Below are 21,443 nucleotides of genomic sequence, written 5' to 3'. Positions count from 1 at the left end.
AATATTAATTTTTATATAAAATCTATTATACTTTCTTATTTAGATGAAAAAATACTAATTAAATTTTTGTATTCAAGTCATTTAACATTTCTTTTAAAATTAATAATATAGTAAATTCTCTTAGTTTATTTCAATATATTATATTCATTAACTAGTAATTAGATATATATTTTTTTGAATTTTTTTCTCAAATTTAATTTTTAATTTATTATATTAATTTTTATTTGAAGACCTATCTTCTTCTTCTTTTTTAAGAAGAGGTGAAGTTCTATCTAATAAAAAAAGGCAAAGAAAGAGAATTGTAGACATGACCACCTATATTATTATTATTTTTTTCATAAAACCCATGCTACACCACCCCACACTATGATTAACAGAATGAGTTATACCAAAAAAAAATGAATGACAGTCAAAATAATAAATATGATCTGTGTAAAGGTTAAAGTTAAGCTAAACAAGAGTGACTGAATAACTCTATTTTATCCGAATAAAGCATTGATTTTTTTTCTTTGTCTCCTAGCACTACCAAGGGTAAAATAAATACAAAGTAAAGCTAGTTTTCATGACCTATAAGAATAGCCAAATGAGAGAGGGATATTTTTAAGACAAATCAGAAGTGGAGCCAAAATCAAAAGGAACGGAGAAGAAGGTCCAACACAGCTACAAATTAAAGAAGCTTAAAAAATTATTTTTATGCTTTAAATTGAGAGAGTGGAAAAATTTCCAGAATAGATGCAAAAAAAAAAGGGTTTAAGACTTTTTTTTTTTTTGATACCACAAACAGGGAGTACAACCACAAACGGTCACAAAGAGTTGGATTAACCCAGCAAAGGGGGGACTAAGATCATTTTGTAGACTAAGCCAGTTTGAAACAGAAGAGCAAGATCAGCAAATCTAGTGTTGTCCTGCCAACTAGAGGTTCCTCTGTTATTAAAAGCTTTGAGCAGGCCTCTGCTATCACCTAGAATCAAAATTTGTTGAAGACCATGATTAGATGCCGTGAAACATGCTTCCACCACAGCTTCAAGCAACACTCCCAGAGTTGTACTAGATACACTACTGCTGACACCAAAAAGCACACATGCTCCCTGTAGATTAACAGCTTCATATACATATGCACATCTATTCTTCCTTTTATTCCTGAAACCAGTAACCTTTAGGACGAGTTGTCATGATCCTGCTGCAGATTGGGGTTCAACATCTGTGTTTGAGACCGGTGAGAGATTCTTGTGTAGTGAATGAGCTCTTGTACCTGCAAGATAAAGATTGAGCTGTTAGAACTACTTGCATCGGATTAGGAGATAATCCTTCATGTACTACTTTGTTCCTATAATTCCAAATGGTCCAGAGGATTGTGAACAGATTTTGCAGGTACTCCATAGAGACTTCATCCTTGAGGTTGTGCTTCCTAAGGATGATGCTTAGCCATTGCTGAATAGAAGTACCATGAAAGTCTGAAGCCTGTATGGCAAGAGTGGAGCCATGCCAGCAGGCTCTAGAAAAGGTACAAAGGAGGAATAAATGGGTAGGAGTCTCATCCTCTTCATTGCAGAGAGGGCACAAAGTAGTGACAGGAATACCTCTATGTCTTAAGCAACAAAATGTAGGGATGCAATCCTGCAACAACTTCCAAATAAAAGTATTGACTTTGAGAGGAACTTGCACTTTCCAAACCTTGGTCCAGATTACCTGATCCAACGTATTAGATCTAGAATTTTTCCAGGTCTCACTATTAATGAGGTCATAGGCTATGCTTACCTGGTATTCTTCACTGCTAGAATGTTTCCACTTCAACTTATCTTGGGCAGAATTGGATTTGGGAATTGGAATTTGGAGAATGTCATTTGTTGTTATGGGGGGTATAGAGCTCTGACCAAGCCAGGTCTCCAAAAAGAAGTGTTATGGTCAATGAGGTCACCAATCGTGCCTGTTGGCAACCTAGGATCAAGTAGGTTTAGAGAAGGACAATGAAACCAGCTTGAATGGTTTAGAGGAATATCAAACCCCTTCCCAATCCACCATCTCCCTTCCCTTAAAGCTGGGTGATCATTATGAATAATATTTTTCCAAAACCAAGAATGGTGTGGTTTGAGATAGCAATCCTAGATAGAGTAGCTAGGGTAATACTTTGCTTTAAAAGTCCTAGCAAACAGGGACTGAGGTTGGTGGTTTAACTTCCAGAACTGTTTAGCAAGCATAGCTTGGTTCATGGATTTAAACTTTTTCAAACCTAAGCCACCTAACTTCTTAGGTTTACAAATTTGATCCCAATTTAGCAGATGTAGTTTCCTCTCTCCTTGCTCGTGCCCCCACTAGAAGGATCTAATGATAGAATCCATTTTGTTACAAATGGTATCAGGAACCTGAAAGCAAGCAAAGGTATATAGAGGCAGAGATTGAAGGACAGAGGTAATAAGGGTAGTTCTGCCAGCTTGGGAGAGCAATCTTGCCTTCCAACTTTGGAGTTTAGCTTGGAGTTTGTCCACCAGAAATTGGAAATAAATGCATCTATTACCTTTGAGCTTAAAGTGCATTCCAAGGTATCTGGTTGGATTTTGGACCAGATTAACTTGAAGGGTTTGAGCAAGGCTTTCCTGATCTTCAGCAGGCATATTGGGAGAACAATACAAGTCTGATTTGGCAAGGTTTATTTTCTGACCAGAAATGAAACAATACCAATCCAAGATAAGTTGCAAGTTCCTAATAGTCTTGTTATTCTTCTTGAAGATAAGAAGTGAGTCATCGGCAAAGAAAAGATGAGTAAAGGAGAGTCCATTTCTACCAACCTTCACACCCTGCATCTGCTTAAGGTTCTGTGCCTGAGATAGGGAGATAGAAAGGATGTTTGTGTAGAAAAGGAATAGATAAGGTGAAAGAGGGTCTCCCTGTCTTAACCCTTGGGAGGGTTTAAAGGAAGAAGTCAGATTGTCATTGACAAGGATAGTGTAGCTAACTGTAGTGCCACATTCCATGATCCATTTAATCCAGTTGTCCTCAAATTTCATTACTGTTAAGACAGCCTTAAGGAAGGTCTAATTTACCCTATCATAAGCTTTGCTCATATCAATCTTGAGCATTCCAAAACTGGTCTTCCTCCCTTTTTCCCTTCTTAGTGTATCAATGATCTCAAGGGAGATGAGGATGTTATTAGAAATGTTTCTCCCTTTAATGAAAGAATTCTGGTAAGGGGAGATAATGCTATCCATCAAGGGCTTCAACCCATTAACCAAAACCTTATAGATGAATTTGTAAACAACATTACAGAGGCTAATAGGTCTGAAATGAGAAACCTCTTCTGGAAAGGGTATTTTAGGAATGAGAGTAATAAAAGTTTGATTGAGGGGTTTAAACAAAGAACTTGAATGAAAGAAGGCTAAGACAATACTAATAACTTCAGTTTTGATAGTGCCCCAATATTTATGGAAGAAAAAAGCAGGAATGCCATCAAGCCCAAGAGCTTTGTGGACACCAATTTGAAAAACAGATTCTTCAATCTCTGAAGCAGTAATGGGTTTGTTGAGGGAAGCAAGTTGTTGAGGGGAGAGAGAAGGAATAGGGAGGGATTGAAGTTTCTGAACGATGCTATCAAAACTTAACTGAATTGGATTTTGAAAGCAGGACCTAAAGTGATTAATGAAGATGGCCTCAATTTCATTAGGATTTTCAGTAAAGCACCCTAGATCATTCTTGATTTGTATGATTCTATTTCGAGCCCTTCTTTGTCCAACCACAGTCTGAAAGAAATTAGTGTTCCTATCCCCTTGGAGAATCCAATTTGATCTTGCCTTTTAAGCCCACATCAACTCTTCTCTATTTAGAAGCTCTTTTAAATCATTCCTAAGAGATCTTTCCAACCTAACATCCTCAATTGTTGAAATGGAATTTTGAATTTGTTGCAATTGATCTTGTTTCTGTCTAATAACTCTCTCAACTTTCCCAAACACCTGCTTATTCCAAGCCAAAGCTATCTTTTTAACTTTAAGAAGTTTTTTCCATAATTGTTCAGCTCTAGACCCATGAGACTGAAATAGCCAAGCTTGTTGGACCATGTTTTTGCATGAAGGATGAGTAGTCCATATATGCTCAAACCTAAAGGGCCTTTTCCTAAAGGGAATGAGGTAATCAAAATCTAGGATAATAGGGCCATGATTCGATCGAACAATAGGTAGATTCCTCAGAGAGTAGGAAGGGTATTGATTAAGCCAATCAATACTTGCAAAAGCCCTATCTAATCTTTTCATAACAAGGTTAGTATCATCTCTATTGTTCATCTAGGTGTACCTCTGTCCAGAGGCAGACAAGCTACATAAGTTCAGTTCAGAAATAACTTGTTGACGTAAATTGGCACAAGCAATACTCCCCTATGTGAAAGAGAATTTCTCCTCCCTAGTCAGGATCTGATTAAAATCCCCAATGCAAATCCATTGGGGGTGTGCTTTAGTTTTAAGAGCTAATAGCTGATGCCAAACTTCTGCCCTTCTAGCTAGCTTAGGGTGACCATAAACAAAAGTGACAGAAGTAGGTAAACCTTTATTATCCAAGAAGTTGATGTGGATAAGGTGAGTAGACTCAAAAATAATACTAACACTTTGCCTAGGCATCCAAGCAAGGAGCAGCCCCCCACTAAGACCCACTCTAGGAACCTCCCAACCATCAGTGAAACCACATCTATGCCAAATATCTCTACCCTTCCCTTGAACTAATTTGGTTTCCATAAGAAACATAAAATCAGGTTTATAGTCGCGGGCTTTTAGTTGACATTGAAAAATTGCAGAGGGATTACCCAAACCTCTGCAATTCTAGCTCAAGATCCTCATGGCTGCTGGGGAAGCTATTTAGGGTCAGCTTCCTAGCACCCATTTGGATATGAGGGAGTAATTCCATTGGTAAAACAAACAGAAGTTTCAACAAAGTAACAGGGGGAATCAAGTGATGCACTAAGATTACCTTCTTTTGAGAAGAATCCACAGAGGAGTTTCTGTCTTATATTCCTTCCATTCCTTCTAATCCTTCCCAGTTCTGCTCTAACTCTCTTCTTGGAGGAAGCTTGATTCCCATCCAACCATTCCTCACAGAGCAAATTTGTTGAGGTACCAGGATCCGAAGCAATTGAAGGTGAATAAGGAGGTCCTCGGCCAAAGTCAACCGATTCAGAGGGTAGTATGTTGTTGAGCCTAGTATCCAGGCTCACTGAGTAACTATGAACAATGTGATGTAGGTCAAGGTCAAACAAAAAAGTGAGGCCCATTAAGCTTTTGGCCAATTGTTTGAAGTCTGTGTATTTGAGGCCCATCACTAGATCCACCCAGTTCCCATCTAAATCCGTCTTTATCCACCCGTTGGACCAAAGCCTCAATAAGGGGTTCAGGGTCCTCAAGAATTGCCCTCCTCCCCATGCATCCTTTCGTACCCATTCAAGACGTCCTTCATTAAGTCTATCAAGGTTGAACATCACCACTGTCTCATAACTGTCAGTTTCAGAACTAGCCTTAGAGTTATCTCGCCAAACACCATTTGTTATAAAAGGTCCTCTATTAGCTACCCAAGTCCAATGAAGAGAAAAATCAGAGGGGATGGCCCCAAGAGGTTGCATGGTAAAGGTAGCAGTGTTCTCAGTGTTAAGGACATTGTCAGTGGGGTCAATGGGGGATTGATCAAGTGAGGGGTTGGGAGGGTGATCCGTGGTGTGAGTTTAAGTAGGGAATGAAATAAAGGAATTGAAAGGAGGGGGGGGGGGATGATAGAAGTACCTAAGGATAGGGGAAAAAAGCCAGAATTTAATGATGCATGTTCGTTTTCAAAGTTCAAGGTAGGGGGAAACAGGTTGGAAGGGGGAATACTTGAGGGATTAGGGATGTGGGGTGTCTTAGGGCCAGGAAACACCTATTAATCATCCTCCTGAGAATGAGAGGAGGAGTTGGATTGAGGTGGGGCTTGATGAAGATGATGGTTTGGATTGTGAAGGTAGGAATGGTGAGAGGTTTGAAGGATTCCATACCTAACTTGGGTAGTCCATCGACGTTGTCTATTGTGAAAAGCTCGAAGCTCACTAAGGAAGTGAGCTTCTAAAGAATCAAATCCAAACTACACCTGATGAACGCATTGGATTCGGTTGCGTTGTCTAATGAGCATCCTCTCTATCTCATCCATGCTTTCACTACATTGGCTTCTAGTATGGCCAATCAAACCACATCGGACACATAATTTATGGACCCTTTCATATCTACATTGTACCCAGGTCCTCGAACCATCATCCATTTAGAGCATGAAGCTTACAGTCAGTGGCATCCAAGGGTCAATTCGAACTCTGATTCTCATAAATCTAATGTTCCTAAGTATTTGATCCTCCCAGTCTACTTTTACAAAAAACCCATAATCTTTCCCATGCACTCAGCCAACTTTGGATGTTGGTATTCTAAGGGAAGACCATGCAGTTGAACCCATAGAGAGACAAAGTTCAACTGTAGTCTGTTAAGCACCATATTTGGCCTCCATTTCTCCAGTACCAGAAAAGCTCCATCCACTGCCCAAGGCCTCTCTGAGCAAAAGTGGTTTAAATCCTCTAAAACCTCAAAGTGTATCAGATAGAAGAAGGAATCACGCCCTATAATTGAAACCACCCCTCTAATCTGCCATGTAGAGTTGATTATTTGTTGGAGATGATGTACGGAGAATTTTCGATAATCCAAGATGAACCCAATGGCACAATGGCTCCAAAAATCTCTTTGCATGTGAAGGTTTTTAGCGTCAGCTTGCAAAACAAGGCCATGCCTAGCAAAAGGCACTTCACTGCCCACACTCTCTTGTGAAGAAGCATCACATTCCTCCACAAAGGGACCAACACCGATCTTGGACCCACTACTCTCAGTCCAACCAAACTCTCTAGCTGGAAAGTGGTCCCCTATGGTTAGCACAAGTAGGAGACAAACAATACCAAACAGAGAACAAAACAAGGAAACGAGATAAAAAAGAGACACGCAGTCAAAAGAAAGGAAAGGTAGGACAAAAGGAAGCAGGTGAGAAAAAGGTTGAAACAAAAGCTACACTTTTTAGTATAAACAAAAGGTATAAAGTAAAAGGTGTTTCTAGATTTCCACAATCCACCACACACAAGATGGGTCCTAGTAGTTGAAACAGTGTAAAAGAAGTATGAGGAAAGATAAGAAATAAATAGAAGGAAGGTGATAGGAGTATAGAAAGGAACAAAGGAAGACTAAAATAATCGGGAAAAGGAGAAGGAGGGTATGGGGTAGAGCGCCACAGTGAAGAGGCGCCGTCGAAAGCTTGGTTAAACTGAAGACGTTCTCAAGAGAGAGAAAAGCAACTCTTTACTCTTTTTTTTTTTTTTTTTAATATGCTGATTTCAGTTATGTTTTGTCAGAGAAAAAGAGATAATGAGTGATTTTCTAGCTTCTGTGTGTGGAAAACTATGAGTTCTATACTTTAACATAAAGAAAACCAACCGTCTGTTATACATTAAATGTAGAGAATTTATTTTTCTATGTTTGTTTTTTTTTTTAAAGTGATATATGCATGTCACCAACCCCCCCCCAAAAAAAAAAAAAAAAAAAAACAAACAAACAAACATACAAACAAAACATTTGCTAGGATCTAGGGGTACCAACTACATTCATTGCCAAATCATTTATTAGATGATTGATAAGAATTGTACTTGCTTTAGCATTTTCATTTTTTTATATTATTTTTTGTCTATTGACTAATAGAGGCTTAATGAACACATTTACAAGTAAAGATATATCATTATTATTGGTTAATACTAGGGGACCTTTTTATATTTGGGTGCCTTAGACAATTGCCTCACATGCCTACTATATAGAGTTGGCCTTGCTTAAAATTATCCCCAAAAGAATGATCTAATGGTTTTTAAGGCTTCATGATATCTATAAGGTACTCCATTCAAAACCTCTATATGTATAGCAAGCATCTTGAGGTCACCCTAAGAAATATTTCTATAAATACTTAGTGTTTATGTTAGGTACTAAAAAATTATGTGCAAGCCTGTATATGTCTCAAAAGAAATTAGTTTATGTGTCAACATAAACCACTTTTAGCGGGGTCTAGAGTATAGTCAAATTGTATAATGAATTAATCATATATCATAATATCACAGTACAAATAAATAGTTCATTTTGAAATATTGGTTCCTTTAACTAAATTTACACATGCTTGATTCAAGTTTGAAAGAAATAGAACTTTTGAAGCAACTAGCTAAATCAAATAAATATATAACATTTAAATAAGGAAGAAATTCTATGGGATACCTTATCCCTTTTAAGGGAAATGGACCACGAGAAAATGGAGTCCGTAGAAATTTAATTAGTAAGAGATCTTATACAGTGTGGCTTGTACTATGTATTCTCTACAATTAAAATCCTTTATTTTCAACTATCTTCCTTCACCTTATACATTTGCACTTTAAAACGTAAAACAAATGAAAGGATCAATCAAATCTAGTATACACACATAAACTGGGAAAAGCAAACACCTTTATCTTTTTCTTTTGTTTAGTATCATCTTTGTTGTACTCTTTTTGACTTTTTGTCCCTCACTTTAACGCAAACATTCCTTCATTAATGTATAGGCCTTACTTCAATTCCTTCAATTATGATTCCTCCTTTTAATTGATAACCCTTAACCTCCATCAAACTCATCTTCACTTCTTCGTTAGCTTCACCACTAAAAAATTCTCCCAGCTCAATTTCCATCCATCCATCCTTTCTTTCATTTGAGATTCCTTCAGTGCCCTCTATCACTCTCTTACTCAACACTTCTGTGCGGTTCCTATAAAGCATGCACTCCATTTGTTGCTTCTTTCTATCTTCATGACGTAGATAAGTCATGTCATGACAAACTTCATTGCCCACCTCAACTGACACTTCAGACGGTATTGAATCGAGCCCATATGCACGATTAGAAATTTTCATTATAAGATAAGCACCATATCTTGTGTTTGGTGATAAAATTTGAGTTCTAATTTTGCCATGAATTTCTAACCAAAAAGTTGTTCTAAGCTCAGCCACTTCTGAGAACCTATGGAAGAAAATTTGAAAAAGTTGAAAGATTTGGTTAGTTCATTTTCCTCTCTCTTTTTTGTCCAATCATATGAAACAATATATAAATCTAATAACACAAAAAATTTCATACCATCAATATACTCTATTATAATTAGTGCATAATATAAGTAGGGTCAGTTATGGGCCCAAATGAACAAGATGTTTCAATTAAAATTTGTCACTAATAAATAGTGAAAAAATTGAAGTTACCATGTAGAACAATATGTATCATACTCTTATACTATAAATTTCTAGGTGATTTTAAAGAACATGAAAAAAGTAACCTTGATTGAGGTATTGATTTCCAGCTCCATTGCATTGGATCATTGCTCCATGTTATAGAAAGTTCTCTTGCTGACAACATATATGATACTTTGCCAGATGATTTCTCTAACTTTAAGCTCTGCGTTTTTGGGAATATAAAACAAAAAATAAAAATGAATTAACTATGCCATGTGATGTTGAATCAATTTTTAAGTTAATCTATCTTTTATCAAAGAATTCGTAATAACTATGACTTTTTTACCATAAGAAAAAGATATGATTTTTTTAATATTTTTGGTGTACGTGGAATTCAATTCTAAGTTACTTGTTCGATTGAAAAATACTTTATCAATTTAATTAATAGAATATACTCGTGAGAACTAATTCTATCAAGTAACTTATTTGCCTAACATGTCAATACTATATGCATGAGAAACGTTTAAGGGAGAGTTTGGAAATCATTTAAAACCTACCTTTCTACCAACATCTATGAGAACAGGATTGCACAGACAGACAAAAAGCTCCTTCTTCGTAGTAAATGTCAAAGGAGTGATCAGCCTTGACATAACATCCATATAATCAGTTGGCAAGAACATCTCCCAAACAACATCAGACTCCGCCGCAGAATGAAACATGGATGACACCATTGAAGATCTGAATGTGTCTGCAGGAGAGGTGAAAGAAAGAATTTTGGATACACAATCTCTTGGCAACATGTCAATAAATCCTCCCATTGAGTTTGACATAACAATCTTAGAAGGTACTAGCAATGATATATATATGCAACACCCGGCCAAAGCTGATAATCAAAAGCAAAGTCCTTTTCTCAGGTTTCTTGCTCTTAATTGTTAACTTATGTGTGTGTTTTTGGATAATGCATATATCATATATATATATATATATATATATATATATATATATATATATATATATTTACAAAAGCTTCAAGTTGATATTCTTTTTGGTCCAAGTTTCAAACGTGATGTATACATTCATTGACAAAAAAAAGTTTCAAACGTGTTGGCTAGATTAGCACATTCTAAGAGGCCGTTTGGATTCCACTGAATCCGGCGTCTGCGTTTTCAAAGTTTTACGTTTTCCTTTTTTTTTTTCCGTATTTGTTGACTTTGAGAGACAGCATTTACTGTTATGAACAGTGTATGTACTGTTTATGTATTATGCATATACTGTTCACGTATTAAAAAATATTAAAAATGGGTCTCACGGTAATATTTACACATTTAAAAATTATTTTACAACAGTATTTTCAGTTTTCAGTTTTCAATTTTCAGTTTCAACAACAATAAGTTCAATCCAAACGGACCTTAAGTGTCAAACAAAATTTAGCGATCGAGGTAATCAACCATATTAGACCAAATATCAAACATTAATTCGGTTTCCGCTGTAGCCACTAATCAGCCAATATTAGATTACCCATTGATTTAATAATTAAATATATGAGGTCAAAACTTTTTCTTTTTTTTATCAAATGAGGTCAAAACTTGAAAAACCATAAAAATAAAAATAAAAACTTATCGTGGACGACATTGCTTTAGCTGTTATTGGACTATGTTACTTTTTTTTTTTTTGATGAACAAAAGGGGGGGCGGGGGCGACCATTTGTGACTAACCCCTCAGGGCGTGACCTAATAGGGGCACCCCCCCGCTAGGGAATGTTGGATTGACCAATAGCTACTGTGACTGGGACGCCACAGACCTCACCCTAGCACCCCAAGAGAGCCAACAGGAGAGGCACAATGCAAACTAGGACACCCTCCTCCCACACGGTACCCGTCACGACTCGAACAAGGGACCTTGTGCTTGCATGTGGGATCTCTCCCAACTGGGCCACCCCTCTTGGGGCTTGGACTATGTTACTTTTTCTTTCCACACGAAGCCATTAATATCTTAACGTATATCCATTATTATAATGCTAGTAGTATAATGAATTATTAAGCACGTGGAATGGCTTAGACTTTGACCCAGCAAAGTCTCTGGCGTTCTTAATATGTACAAATTGATGGGATATCCGGATATAGGTACATCATTTAATCTCTCCATCCCATATTCTTCCTGTTCTTCCCTCTGAAATGTTGGTACAAAAGTGAGTCCAAACACTATTCATTAATTCTAATTATTAGATGTGAAAAGGAAGAACAAAATTAAGGGAAAGGATTTAGAAGCAATATATATTGATGGAGAAATGATATGTCTACAATATTTTCACAATATTTTTACTACAAATTTTAAGTGACAAGTTGTTACTGGTTGTTATTGTTGGGATAAAAAAGTAATCTTAGTACTAGGTTCAAATTTAAATCAATAACAGCTAACCACCTATGATTTGTTGTGAAAATGTTATGGAGATAGCACCTCCAATATTGATGTCACCAATATTTGGAGGATAGAGATTAGGGTGGAGAAATTTGCAGAGTACAAGATGAGATCAATGACATTGAAGGAATCGCTTTCAAAGATAAGGATCGATCGCCATAATAGTGTTCACACTAATCTAAGCAGATGTGATCTTTCCCATATGATTTTGAAGTAGCAGCAAAGTTAATCTTATTGGGCCTCGTAGCAGTATTAAAATTGATTCTGAACCAACGAGGTAGACAGGGATCATTGTTGGGCCTCAATTGATAGGTAGAGAACACTTAACAAATCCATTATACTTTGTGGGTTTGGGTTTGCTATGTTTATACTATTACCACCACTTAATCCTAACTTGTTTCTATCTTCCATCTCCCCAACACGCGCGCGCGCACACACACACAAATCCTAACTTGTTAATAACTAAGTCAAAATTCCTCAATTTTAACAAGACGTATTTATTAAACAAATTGACTTGACATGATTCATGTAACATGCTTAACATTCATGTTTGGTGGATATATAAATATCTAATTTCAATTTATTTAATAAATGGGTAATATTGAGTTGACACTTGACATACATACCACACATTTTAATATATTTAAAAAATATAACCCAAAATGGGTAGCATATTTTAATATTTTGTGAGCACCTTTTTTTTTTTTTGAGAACATATTTTGTAAGCACTTAAATTATAATAATTATAAAGAAATAAATTTTATACAAACAATAGTTCATAATAACTTCAATTAAAAGACTAATATCTTCTAAAAAAAATAAAATACTAATAGCATGCAACTTAAAAATTCTTTTTCTAATGCAATGAAATTCCATCCAAATTTAAAAATACACACTCTAAAAAAGATACTAAAATCCAATGAGTTTTTTTTTTTAATCCTTGTTTTAGGTAAAAGGATTAAGGGCTTTAGAGTTAGAATTTATCAATATAATCATCAAAATTGTTTTAATTACTCTATTCCATAGATTTGTTTCTCATTGGCGCCTTATCACTTAATTGTATGTCCCTAACTGCTGGTCCCCATGTCCCACTCCCACTGAGCTCAAGTTTCAAGTTTCAACTCCCAATCTCATATTTCTCAGTTACCCATTTTAAGGTTATCTCTCTTTCATTCATGGCCATGACCCACATCCTTAAACCAACCGTTTCCATGTCTCCTTATTCACATTTCACTCACTCTACACACTCACCTTCATCTCCATTCAAAACCCACTCTAACTCACACTTGTTCACCACCATTATTCCTTCAAGAATTTACAGTCACCAAACTCCACCACCAACAACACTGTCTAGAAGATTGTTCCTACCTTCTGTTTCTGGCATCTGGGACGCCATAACTGGTGGTAACAATGCTCGTGAAGCCATACTTGCCATTAGACGTGGAATGCTGCTCTTTAGGCAGGTATATGTAAATGCTATGCTTCATGTACTTACACTCTTTAGTTCTTAAAGTTTCTATCTTTGTGTTTATGTACTTTTGGTTTATAAGTATTTTGGGTCTGTGTAATTTGGAATGTTTTGTTATTGTTAAGGGTGATGTTCTTGGTTCTGTAGCGGAATTTGATAAGGCAATTGAGTTGGACCCTCGTCAAAAGGCATGTAGGTTGTAGGGAATTTTTTTTATAATGCATTTTTGTGATTTGGATTTGTATTTGTATTATTTGTTGATTTGGATTAGATTGAATTGGTGATTGTTGTTTTCAGATCTTTGGCAAAGGGGATTATCACTGTACTATCTTGATAGGTACTAATTCTTTAGTGGTTCTAGTTACTTTGTGCCTGTGTTTGGTTGTTGAGAAAATTCAGGCAAAGAAATAACAAGTAGAAATTTAGAATCAAGAAAAAAACATGTTGCTTTTACTCACTTCTCAATAGGTTTGAAGAAGGGGCAGAGCAATTCCGGATAGATGTTGCACAAAATCCAAATGACACGGAGGAGTCCATATGGTGCTTTCTTTGTGAAGCTCAATTATATGGAGTTATTGAAGCAAGGAAGCGATTTCTTGAGGTAATGTTCACTGTTAAAGAAGGAACACCATCACTGACTTTACTGAAATGTAATAGGATTACCTGAATTAGGCCATAGCCGACATGTGTTGATTTTGAAGACTTAATCACCTGCTAAACAACCAATGGGTATTTCCCTATGCATAAGACACTGAAATATATGTAAATGTGTGTGTATCTGTGCAAAATTGATTAGGTGATCCATAACCTGACATGGTAAAGTAGGTTACATTATGATTTTATTTTTAGGGCTGAATAGGCTACATTCTGATTTAAGAATAAATTTCACTGCCTAATCGGTATCCGTAGGTAAAGGTCCTGGTAGCCGGAACAAAGTGACTTATTGGAGGGGATTTGATGTTTCTGTCCATTTTATAGTAGTAGAACTTCCATGTGACTGTGTGAACTGTGGAAAGATAAGTAAAATCCATTTCATCACTTACTGAATGCAGGTTGGCATAGACCCACGACCAGTTATGCAGGAAGCTTATAACTTGTTCAAAATTGGTGGGGATCCTGAAAAGGTGTAATCTAATGCTTTTGACTTAAAAATTCTTGATTCTCTTTTGTTTCCTGATTTCCTTTTCGTCTACCTAAGCATGTTTGGAACTTAAAACCTACCCCGTTAAGGTCTTTATGGTTGTATATAATCTAAGAACTTCATCTGACTCAAATATTGGTTTTACTGCACAGATTGTTGCTGCATTTTCTAATGGCCAGGGGAATGAGTACTTCTATGCTTCTTTGTATGCTGGGCTTTATTATGAATCTGAGGTTTGTTCTCAGCATTTAAACCTTTCTCGCTATTTTGTGCTTCAGTATTTCAGTTAGGCAATTAATTATTAACATTCGTAGACATATCGAATGCATAGTTGGTCAATATAATTTGCGTATTCCCACTTATATATATATATATATATATATAACTATAACTTGGGTGTTCCTAGTTTTCAAGCTGATATTTGAGATTATGGTTCAACTAGTTGGATGTTGAGTCTCTATGCTTAATAGGGAAAAATATGGGTTTATGATGGGCTTCCTATAATGAAATTGGTTCTATGCTCAATAGCAAGAGAAATATGTCTTCAAATCCCCTTTGCTGGTTTAAAAGAGAAATCAAAAGGAAACAAGGCCAGATTGACTGATTAGTGTGTACTTTTCTTGATGATTGAAGTAAAATCATATATATGTCATTTGGTCCATTTTTTTGGGGGATGTTTGGATGTAGACAAAGTCCTCAGGTTTGTTCTGCAAACTTGTGGGAATGAATTCCTTTCTCCTTGAAAAGAAATACAAAGGAGCTTTGTTTCAAGTAGTGTAACTATTACTATTAAATACTAAAGGGGTAGTTTTTATCACCTACATCCCTTCAGCCTCCCTCAGTAGCCTAAGTTAATTCATTTATCAGTTATGTCAGGTAGTCACCATAAGGGAAGTTATCAATGAGGGTGAACTGAGTTGGCAAAATTGAGGTTCCATGGAATTATTAATCTAGCACTCATTTTTTCATGTGGTAAAAAAATTTAAAAAAAAGGGATTATGAAAGGAGATTGGGGACATTTTTTGCAGTCTTATATTAGCAATTCTTGGTGATAACTTGGAGTAAGGAATTGATCCCATTTTCATTTAGTAACAGGAATTTATTTTTCCGTTCTCTCTAACCTTGGTGTTATGATGACCCCTTGACATTACAATAAAAGAGTAAACTGAGTTATCATGTAGGGCACATGATTACTGATGAGCTTATTGACAACTTTTTACAAAAATTATACTGATGCTATCTTTTAATTGTGGGTGAATGCTTGGAAGGTCACTTTCTGATCTCATCTTAAGCTTAGTTACTTTTGTGGATATTTGACCACAGTTCAGCATTATAATCTGTGCAGAAAAAAGCTGATGCGGCCAAGCTTCACATACTTGCTGCATGCCAATCTCCTTACGGGCAGAGGTTTGAATTCAGAATATGAACATTTCTCAGTAATCCAACCATACACTTAGATGAATCTAATAGCATTTTTTTATTTCAGGTCTGATGATTATATGGCTTCACTTGCTAGGGTTCACTGTCTTTGTCGAAATTGGAGCTCCAACTAAAAAGTTTGCCTGATGCTTGAAGTTGTTTTCTTCAAAAGTTTGGCTGTTCTACTAACAAATATTTATCTTAAGGCTTTGTTGAGGTGAGTTTAGTTAGTGATGCAGAACAATAAGATCTGATACCAAAGTTAATGCAGCACAATATTGTCAAGAAAATTTATGAAAATAAATAGAACAAAAACTCAAAAAGAGAAGACAAACTTAGGATTCAGCACCAAGTGGGAGGTAAAAACAAACATAAAAACAAAACAAAAATTATAAATCAGCATTTAGAGTTACCCTGAATCGGTACCAAGCCATTGGAAAAATTCCAACAATATTTTATTAGTCTAGTCAAGTATAATAATACTGAACCTTGGGGCGTTTAAATTTTAAATAGGATCCCCAAGATACATAAGTGACGTAAAGTAACTTTCTCACTTGACTCCATTGTACTTCCCATTTTTAAAAGTTAAAAATTCCACATATTAGGTACCACTTATTGAGGGGATTCTAAGTGTTGGGTTACACGTGTGAGTGAAGTCCCACATTGAATAAAGATGAGAAGAATGAGTGATTAATATAACATAATTGAGCACATACCCATTGGGCTTAGGCCTTTTGGGTTAAAGTGTGTCTCTATATGTTATATTAATTACTCAAGGAAGCTCCCCAAGGTGTTTATCTCCCCAACAAGTGGTATCAGAGCCCATGGTGATGTGCGGCGAAGGTGGTGAGGTGTTCATGGTCCCTACCCAGCGGGGACAGAGAAAGCCTTAACGGCCCACACATAAAGATCTTGGAGAAGAAAAAAAGCCCAACAAATGAATATTGCTAATGGTGCTAAATAATGGTATGATGCAAGGTTCCCATGGACATGAACGTGCGGGGTTGATACGTGGTTCCCATGGATGGCGTACGAGAGACTCATGGATGATGCATTGATGAAGTGAAAAGCCCATTAGGCAAGGGGGAGTGAGTAGGACTTGTTCATGACCCATAGAGAGGTCTTGAAGCCTACAGAGAAGCAGAGACTCACACGTGAGGGGGAGATTGTTGGGTTATACGTGTGAGTGAAGTCCCACATTGAATAAAGATGAGAAGAATGAGTGGTTAATATAACATAATTGAGCACATACCCATTGAGTTTAGGCCTTTTGGGTTAAAGTGTGTCTCTATATGTTATATTAATTACTCAAGGAAGCTCCCTAAGGTGTTTATCTCCCCAACACTAAGCCCACACATGAGAGCGGGTGCTAGAATATTGATTATATAAAGAAATTCAACATTTTCTAATAGTTAAGGTTTTAATAGTAGCGATAGTTTATTAAAAGCAAATAAAGGTAAATCCCTAAATTAAATAAGTTCTAACAAATATCAATTAGGCTCAACTGGCAGTGGGTCTCCATCATCCAGCCAAATCGGAGGCTGCATCTGGTGTTTACACCAGTTACGCATTAATACAATCTAAAAAGAAAAAATGTATTAAAAAATTTCCATTTCAAATTAGATTTCTTTTTCCTTCTTACATTGATTTGGAGTAGTATAGGATATAGATCCATGTAGCACTGGTCATATATATTGGGTCCATACAACTGTCTCCGGCAGGGTTTTCAGCTTGTTAGCAGCCCGGCTGGGAAATTTTCATAGCAAAATCTGGTTTTCTGTCATTTATTTGAGTTTATGATGAAAAAAATATATAACTGTTCCTTGGCCTAGCGGTCATAGATACTTGACATTAGATTAGATAATTAATATCGTATGCATTGTTCAAATATTTGTGTATGGTTAGCATATGGTTTTTAGAAATTTGCTTGCAATATAGGTGAAGAAACTTGCTGCACAAATTTTTTGTGCCCCTACAACTTTGCTTTAAGACATACCTTTTTGTGCATGCGTGTGCATTGGGGGGGGGGGGGGGGAGGTGGTTGTGTTTGATATAGACATAGAGAAAGAGAGATTTTTAAGACATACCTTTTTGTGCATGCGTGTGTGTGGGTGGGAGGGGGGGGGATATAGACATAGAGAAAGAGACAAGATTTTGCAGGTGTAAACTAGTACTTGCTAATTAACAAATTCCAACTTGCTCCTCTTCCAACGTCTCTTTTATTCTTTGTGGTCTCCCTTCCTAATGTTTCTGTCTTCTAACAAGTACAGGAACAACTAAAATGTAGCTTAAGTCAAGAAAAATCCAAACTTGCAAATAAGCAGGAAAATTGTTGATTTTCTAATTGGAGTTGGAGTTGGGTTTACATATCTTTCAGAGTGGTTACTGGCTATGATTGTACTGCTGCTATATCTATTCTTAATTTAAAGTGGTTCATAGACTAGAGGATAATGACATAACTCAGCTTCAAAAACTAAAAGCAAGAGATACACAAACTGTGAAATTAACTAAATACTCTTAGTTTTCTTTTTCTTTTTTTGCCTCTTCAACTCTCAATATCCAGGCCATAATTAGTATGTCCACAAGCATGAGCCTGGAAATTTGCCATTCTTAATTTGAGTACAAATTAAGATCCTTCTTAGGACTCTCTTCTTTACCAAGTTTTCTTTTTTTTTCTCTGATAGGACTCTTCTTTACCAAGTTGTTATTTGCTTCCGGATGCAGCATCAACAAGCATGAAGCTGGTGTCTTTTCATTTTCTATGTACTACTGGTTATGGACAAGGGCAACAACTGACCCTTGAAACTTGGGGTTTATGTAGATCAAATTTAGACCGAAAGAGAAAGAGTACCTTGCACCAAAATATTAGTGAAAGACTTGAGTTAAACTTTACATGTGCAGTTGAATCTTGACAGAAAAACTGAGTGTGACACTCTTGAGTCTGTGACTTGTGCCTGCTTAAGTCACAATTGACAATTACTTACAACCATTTATCTTGTGACCTTGTCATGTTCTCTAATATGCCGCATCCTCTTCTTTATTGATATTAAAGCATCATTTTGAGGATTATACCTATGTTCCAATACCAAAGGATACATTGTATAAAGGAAATGGTGTAAATAGTGACTTTTAGTTTGGTAGGTCATGGTTCTTTCAAATTTTGTTTTATACGCCATACGTTGAATACCTTTCAAGTTTATCAAAATGATGAATTAAGCTAAAAACCTGAGGCCTGAGGGGGCTTGAGCAAATAACAGCCTCAGTAGGCGGAATAATAGTCTCTCTTTTGGTCGTTCAGTTCAGTTTTTTTTACAATATAGAAATTTTACTAATCTAATTTAAGTATATAAAGTTCCTTGAAGACTTGAACCCAACCTTTACGTCTTACCCTATAAAAACTTTTTACTTGTAAAGTGACCATCATGCTAAAGATATGTTATGGTTTTTTTGTTTTTTTTTTTTTAATAATTTTATCTTTAAATATATCTGCACCTAAAAATCATTAACTTTCCAAAAAAGTTTGATGTGTCCGTGTCAGACACGCCATTATACTCTATATGCATTTCTTCGATATGTTGGGTGGATTTTTTTTTTTTTTTTTTAAGTTCTTTGATTTTAGATATATTTTTAAATATTTTGATATATTATTATAGCTATTGTTTATTTTGAAAACATATAATATGTCTCGAATAATAAAATAACACAAAAATATTATTTTGGTTCATACATTTTAGAGTCAAAGTTAATTTGATTTTTACATCTTAATAGCAAGTCAATTTGATTTATATTATTTTCGCATTGCCGTCAATTTGATCCCTAGCATTAACTCACTAATAAAAATGCTTATGCGACAAATGGTGTGCACAATTAACACACTTAAGCTGAAGACGTGTCATGTCATGTTATGTTCATATTAGACTATTAGGGCATGTTTGGTAGACTGTAATAGGCGCTGTAATGTAATAGTTATTCCTATGGTTTAGTTATTCTTTAGTTTGGTTATGTTTTTATTATAAGGAATAATCATTCCATATGAATAGCTATTCTTCAAAATGAGGAATAACTATTCCTCTTTAAAATGTTGTATTAGCTATTCCTTAGTAAGTGCAATAATTTCAAAACTTAATATATTTCCAAGTAAACAAACTTTCCATATACATCTAATAATTATAAAAATAAAAAATCATAAAAAATAACACATATCTCTTTTAAATTTAAGAATAACAATTTTTAAGGAAATATAATTGTATGAGTAAGAAATTTCCTAAAATAAATGTTAAGTTTCATTCTAATGTTATAACTTGCAACCAAACTAATGAATAGGTTTAGTTATTACATTACAACACATTTTATTCCTAGTAATAAATATTACAATTCCTGTCGTAATCCCCATTCAGTATACCAAACGTACCCTTAGTATCCGTGTCTTGCTCCTTTGGGACACGCACATTTTCTTTTCTTTTCTTTTTTTTTTTTTTTTTTTTTTTTTTTTTTTTTTTTTGGAGAAAGAAGCACATTTTCTTTCTTAAATTGCTTCCTTAATTTATATCCATATCAAAGTCTATATACAATAAGAGTTCAATGTTGCCGTTATAATAATAACGTGCTTTATTTTTTATTTTGATAATAAGATAATAATAACTTACTTTATTAAAAAAACAGTTTGGCTAAATATCATGCCATATATAGTAAAGTAAAATGAAATGTTATAAACACGCAAACCTAAGCCACCTGGCCAAATTCGACGGTGTTTATTGAACAAAAAAGTTGGATAATCTAAGTGTTTATTTCACGAAGACCTAGATAATCTAGTCGTGTACGACAAGAAAATTGGATTTCAATAATTTATTATTATTATTATTATTATTATTCTGTTTTTAATGTGCTTATTTTGGGGTGAAGTGTTTTTTTTTTTTTTTTTTGGGTTTGGAGCACTGGTACTTTTTTTAAGTGAAATCTTTTTTTGATTTAATGAGAATCTGTCAGATCATTCACTTTAAAATCTATTATCACTTGTTATTATATATTTAAAACAAAAGAACATGTCTAATTAAAAAAGTGCTAGAGGTAAGCCAAACTATTTTTTTAAAGAGAATTTCAACCTATGGTGTCTCACAGACTAAGTTATCAATTGGTTTTTGGTATAGGTAGAGACTGAACTCAAATCTCTTATTTAACCATCAGAGACTTTACCATTGAACTAACTAAAATACACTATTTTGGGATTAAGTACAAAGTCACCAACTCAAAGTTCAAGTCAGATAACTGGTAATAATAAGCACACAATTAGAAAGTATAATTTTAGAAATATGGTTAATGGGTATCATTTCAAATGTTATTTCAGCATATTCTCAGTGCTAACTAATACTGCAATTTTAGACAGATGGGTATCATTGCAACACAAAGAATCACAAGTGCTATGTTAGCATATTCTCTCAGTGGTTAGCACAAAAGATTTGGATATTCTTTTAGTGATTCTGCTTTGGTATATGCCTTGTTCATATCACAGTTGTGGCATCCACGGGACCTAAGTGACACCCATTAACCACTTGACCGAATCACCCTCATGTCCATTCCTATAAAATATGCTTTTTGATGGACCATTTCAAGGTTGGCCCATGTGCCACCATGGATGGAAAAACCTTTAAGCTTACATAATAATTAATTAGTCTGATTAAAACTTCATTAGCAGAAGTGAAAATCAAATCAAACTTTGTTTACTAATTTGTGCCACATTGAAAAG

The 21,443-nt window shown here is 35.3% G+C and overlaps 2 protein-coding genes across 4 annotated transcripts; one reads left to right on the top strand and one right to left on the bottom strand.

Annotated features, from left to right (window-relative positions):
* Positions 1-8,591: 8,591 nt before the first annotated feature.
* On the bottom strand, positions 8,592-10,072 carry LOC115979519 (F-box protein PP2-B15-like). Its single transcript, XM_031101573.1, has 3 exons — positions 9,812-10,072; positions 9,359-9,477; positions 8,592-9,051 (listed from the first exon to the last, which is right to left on the bottom strand). Exons 1-3 carry the CDS (start codon positions 10,070-10,072, stop codon positions 8,592-8,594), a joined length of 840 nt encoding a protein of 279 aa, XP_030957433.1.
* Positions 10,073-12,758: 2,686 nt separating this feature from the next.
* On the top strand, positions 12,759-18,761 carry LOC115980108. Of its 3 annotated transcripts, none has more exons than XR_004089336.1 (9): positions 12,759-13,135; positions 13,266-13,332; positions 13,438-13,477; positions 13,609-13,741; positions 14,193-14,264; positions 14,434-14,514; positions 15,610-15,688; positions 15,768-15,917; positions 18,425-18,761. XR_004089336.1 is itself a non-coding variant. In XM_031102383.1 (8 exons), the coding sequence occupies exons 1-8, from the start codon at positions 12,848-12,850 to the stop codon at positions 15,832-15,834; spliced, it is 810 nt and encodes a 269-aa protein (XP_030958243.1). In that variant the 5' UTR covers positions 12,759-12,847; the 3' UTR covers positions 15,835-15,855. The 3 variants fall into 3 exon arrangements, 1 of the variants encoding a protein (XP_030958243.1); XR_004089335.1 differs by having other exon boundaries at positions 18,385-18,761; XM_031102383.1 differs by lacking the exon at positions 18,425-18,761 and having other exon boundaries at positions 15,627-15,688; positions 15,768-15,855.
* The last annotated feature ends 2,682 nt before the right edge of the window (positions 18,762-21,443 follow it).

The sequence above is a fragment of the Quercus lobata genome, chromosome 3 (assembly GCF_001633185.2).
Source record: "Quercus lobata isolate SW786 chromosome 3, ValleyOak3.0 Primary Assembly, whole genome shotgun sequence".
NCBI classification, from domain to species: domain Eukaryota; kingdom Viridiplantae; phylum Streptophyta; class Magnoliopsida; order Fagales; family Fagaceae; genus Quercus; species Quercus lobata.
The sequence above is the reverse complement of the archived record's forward strand: the minus strand, read 5'-3'. Positions and strand labels throughout refer to the sequence as shown.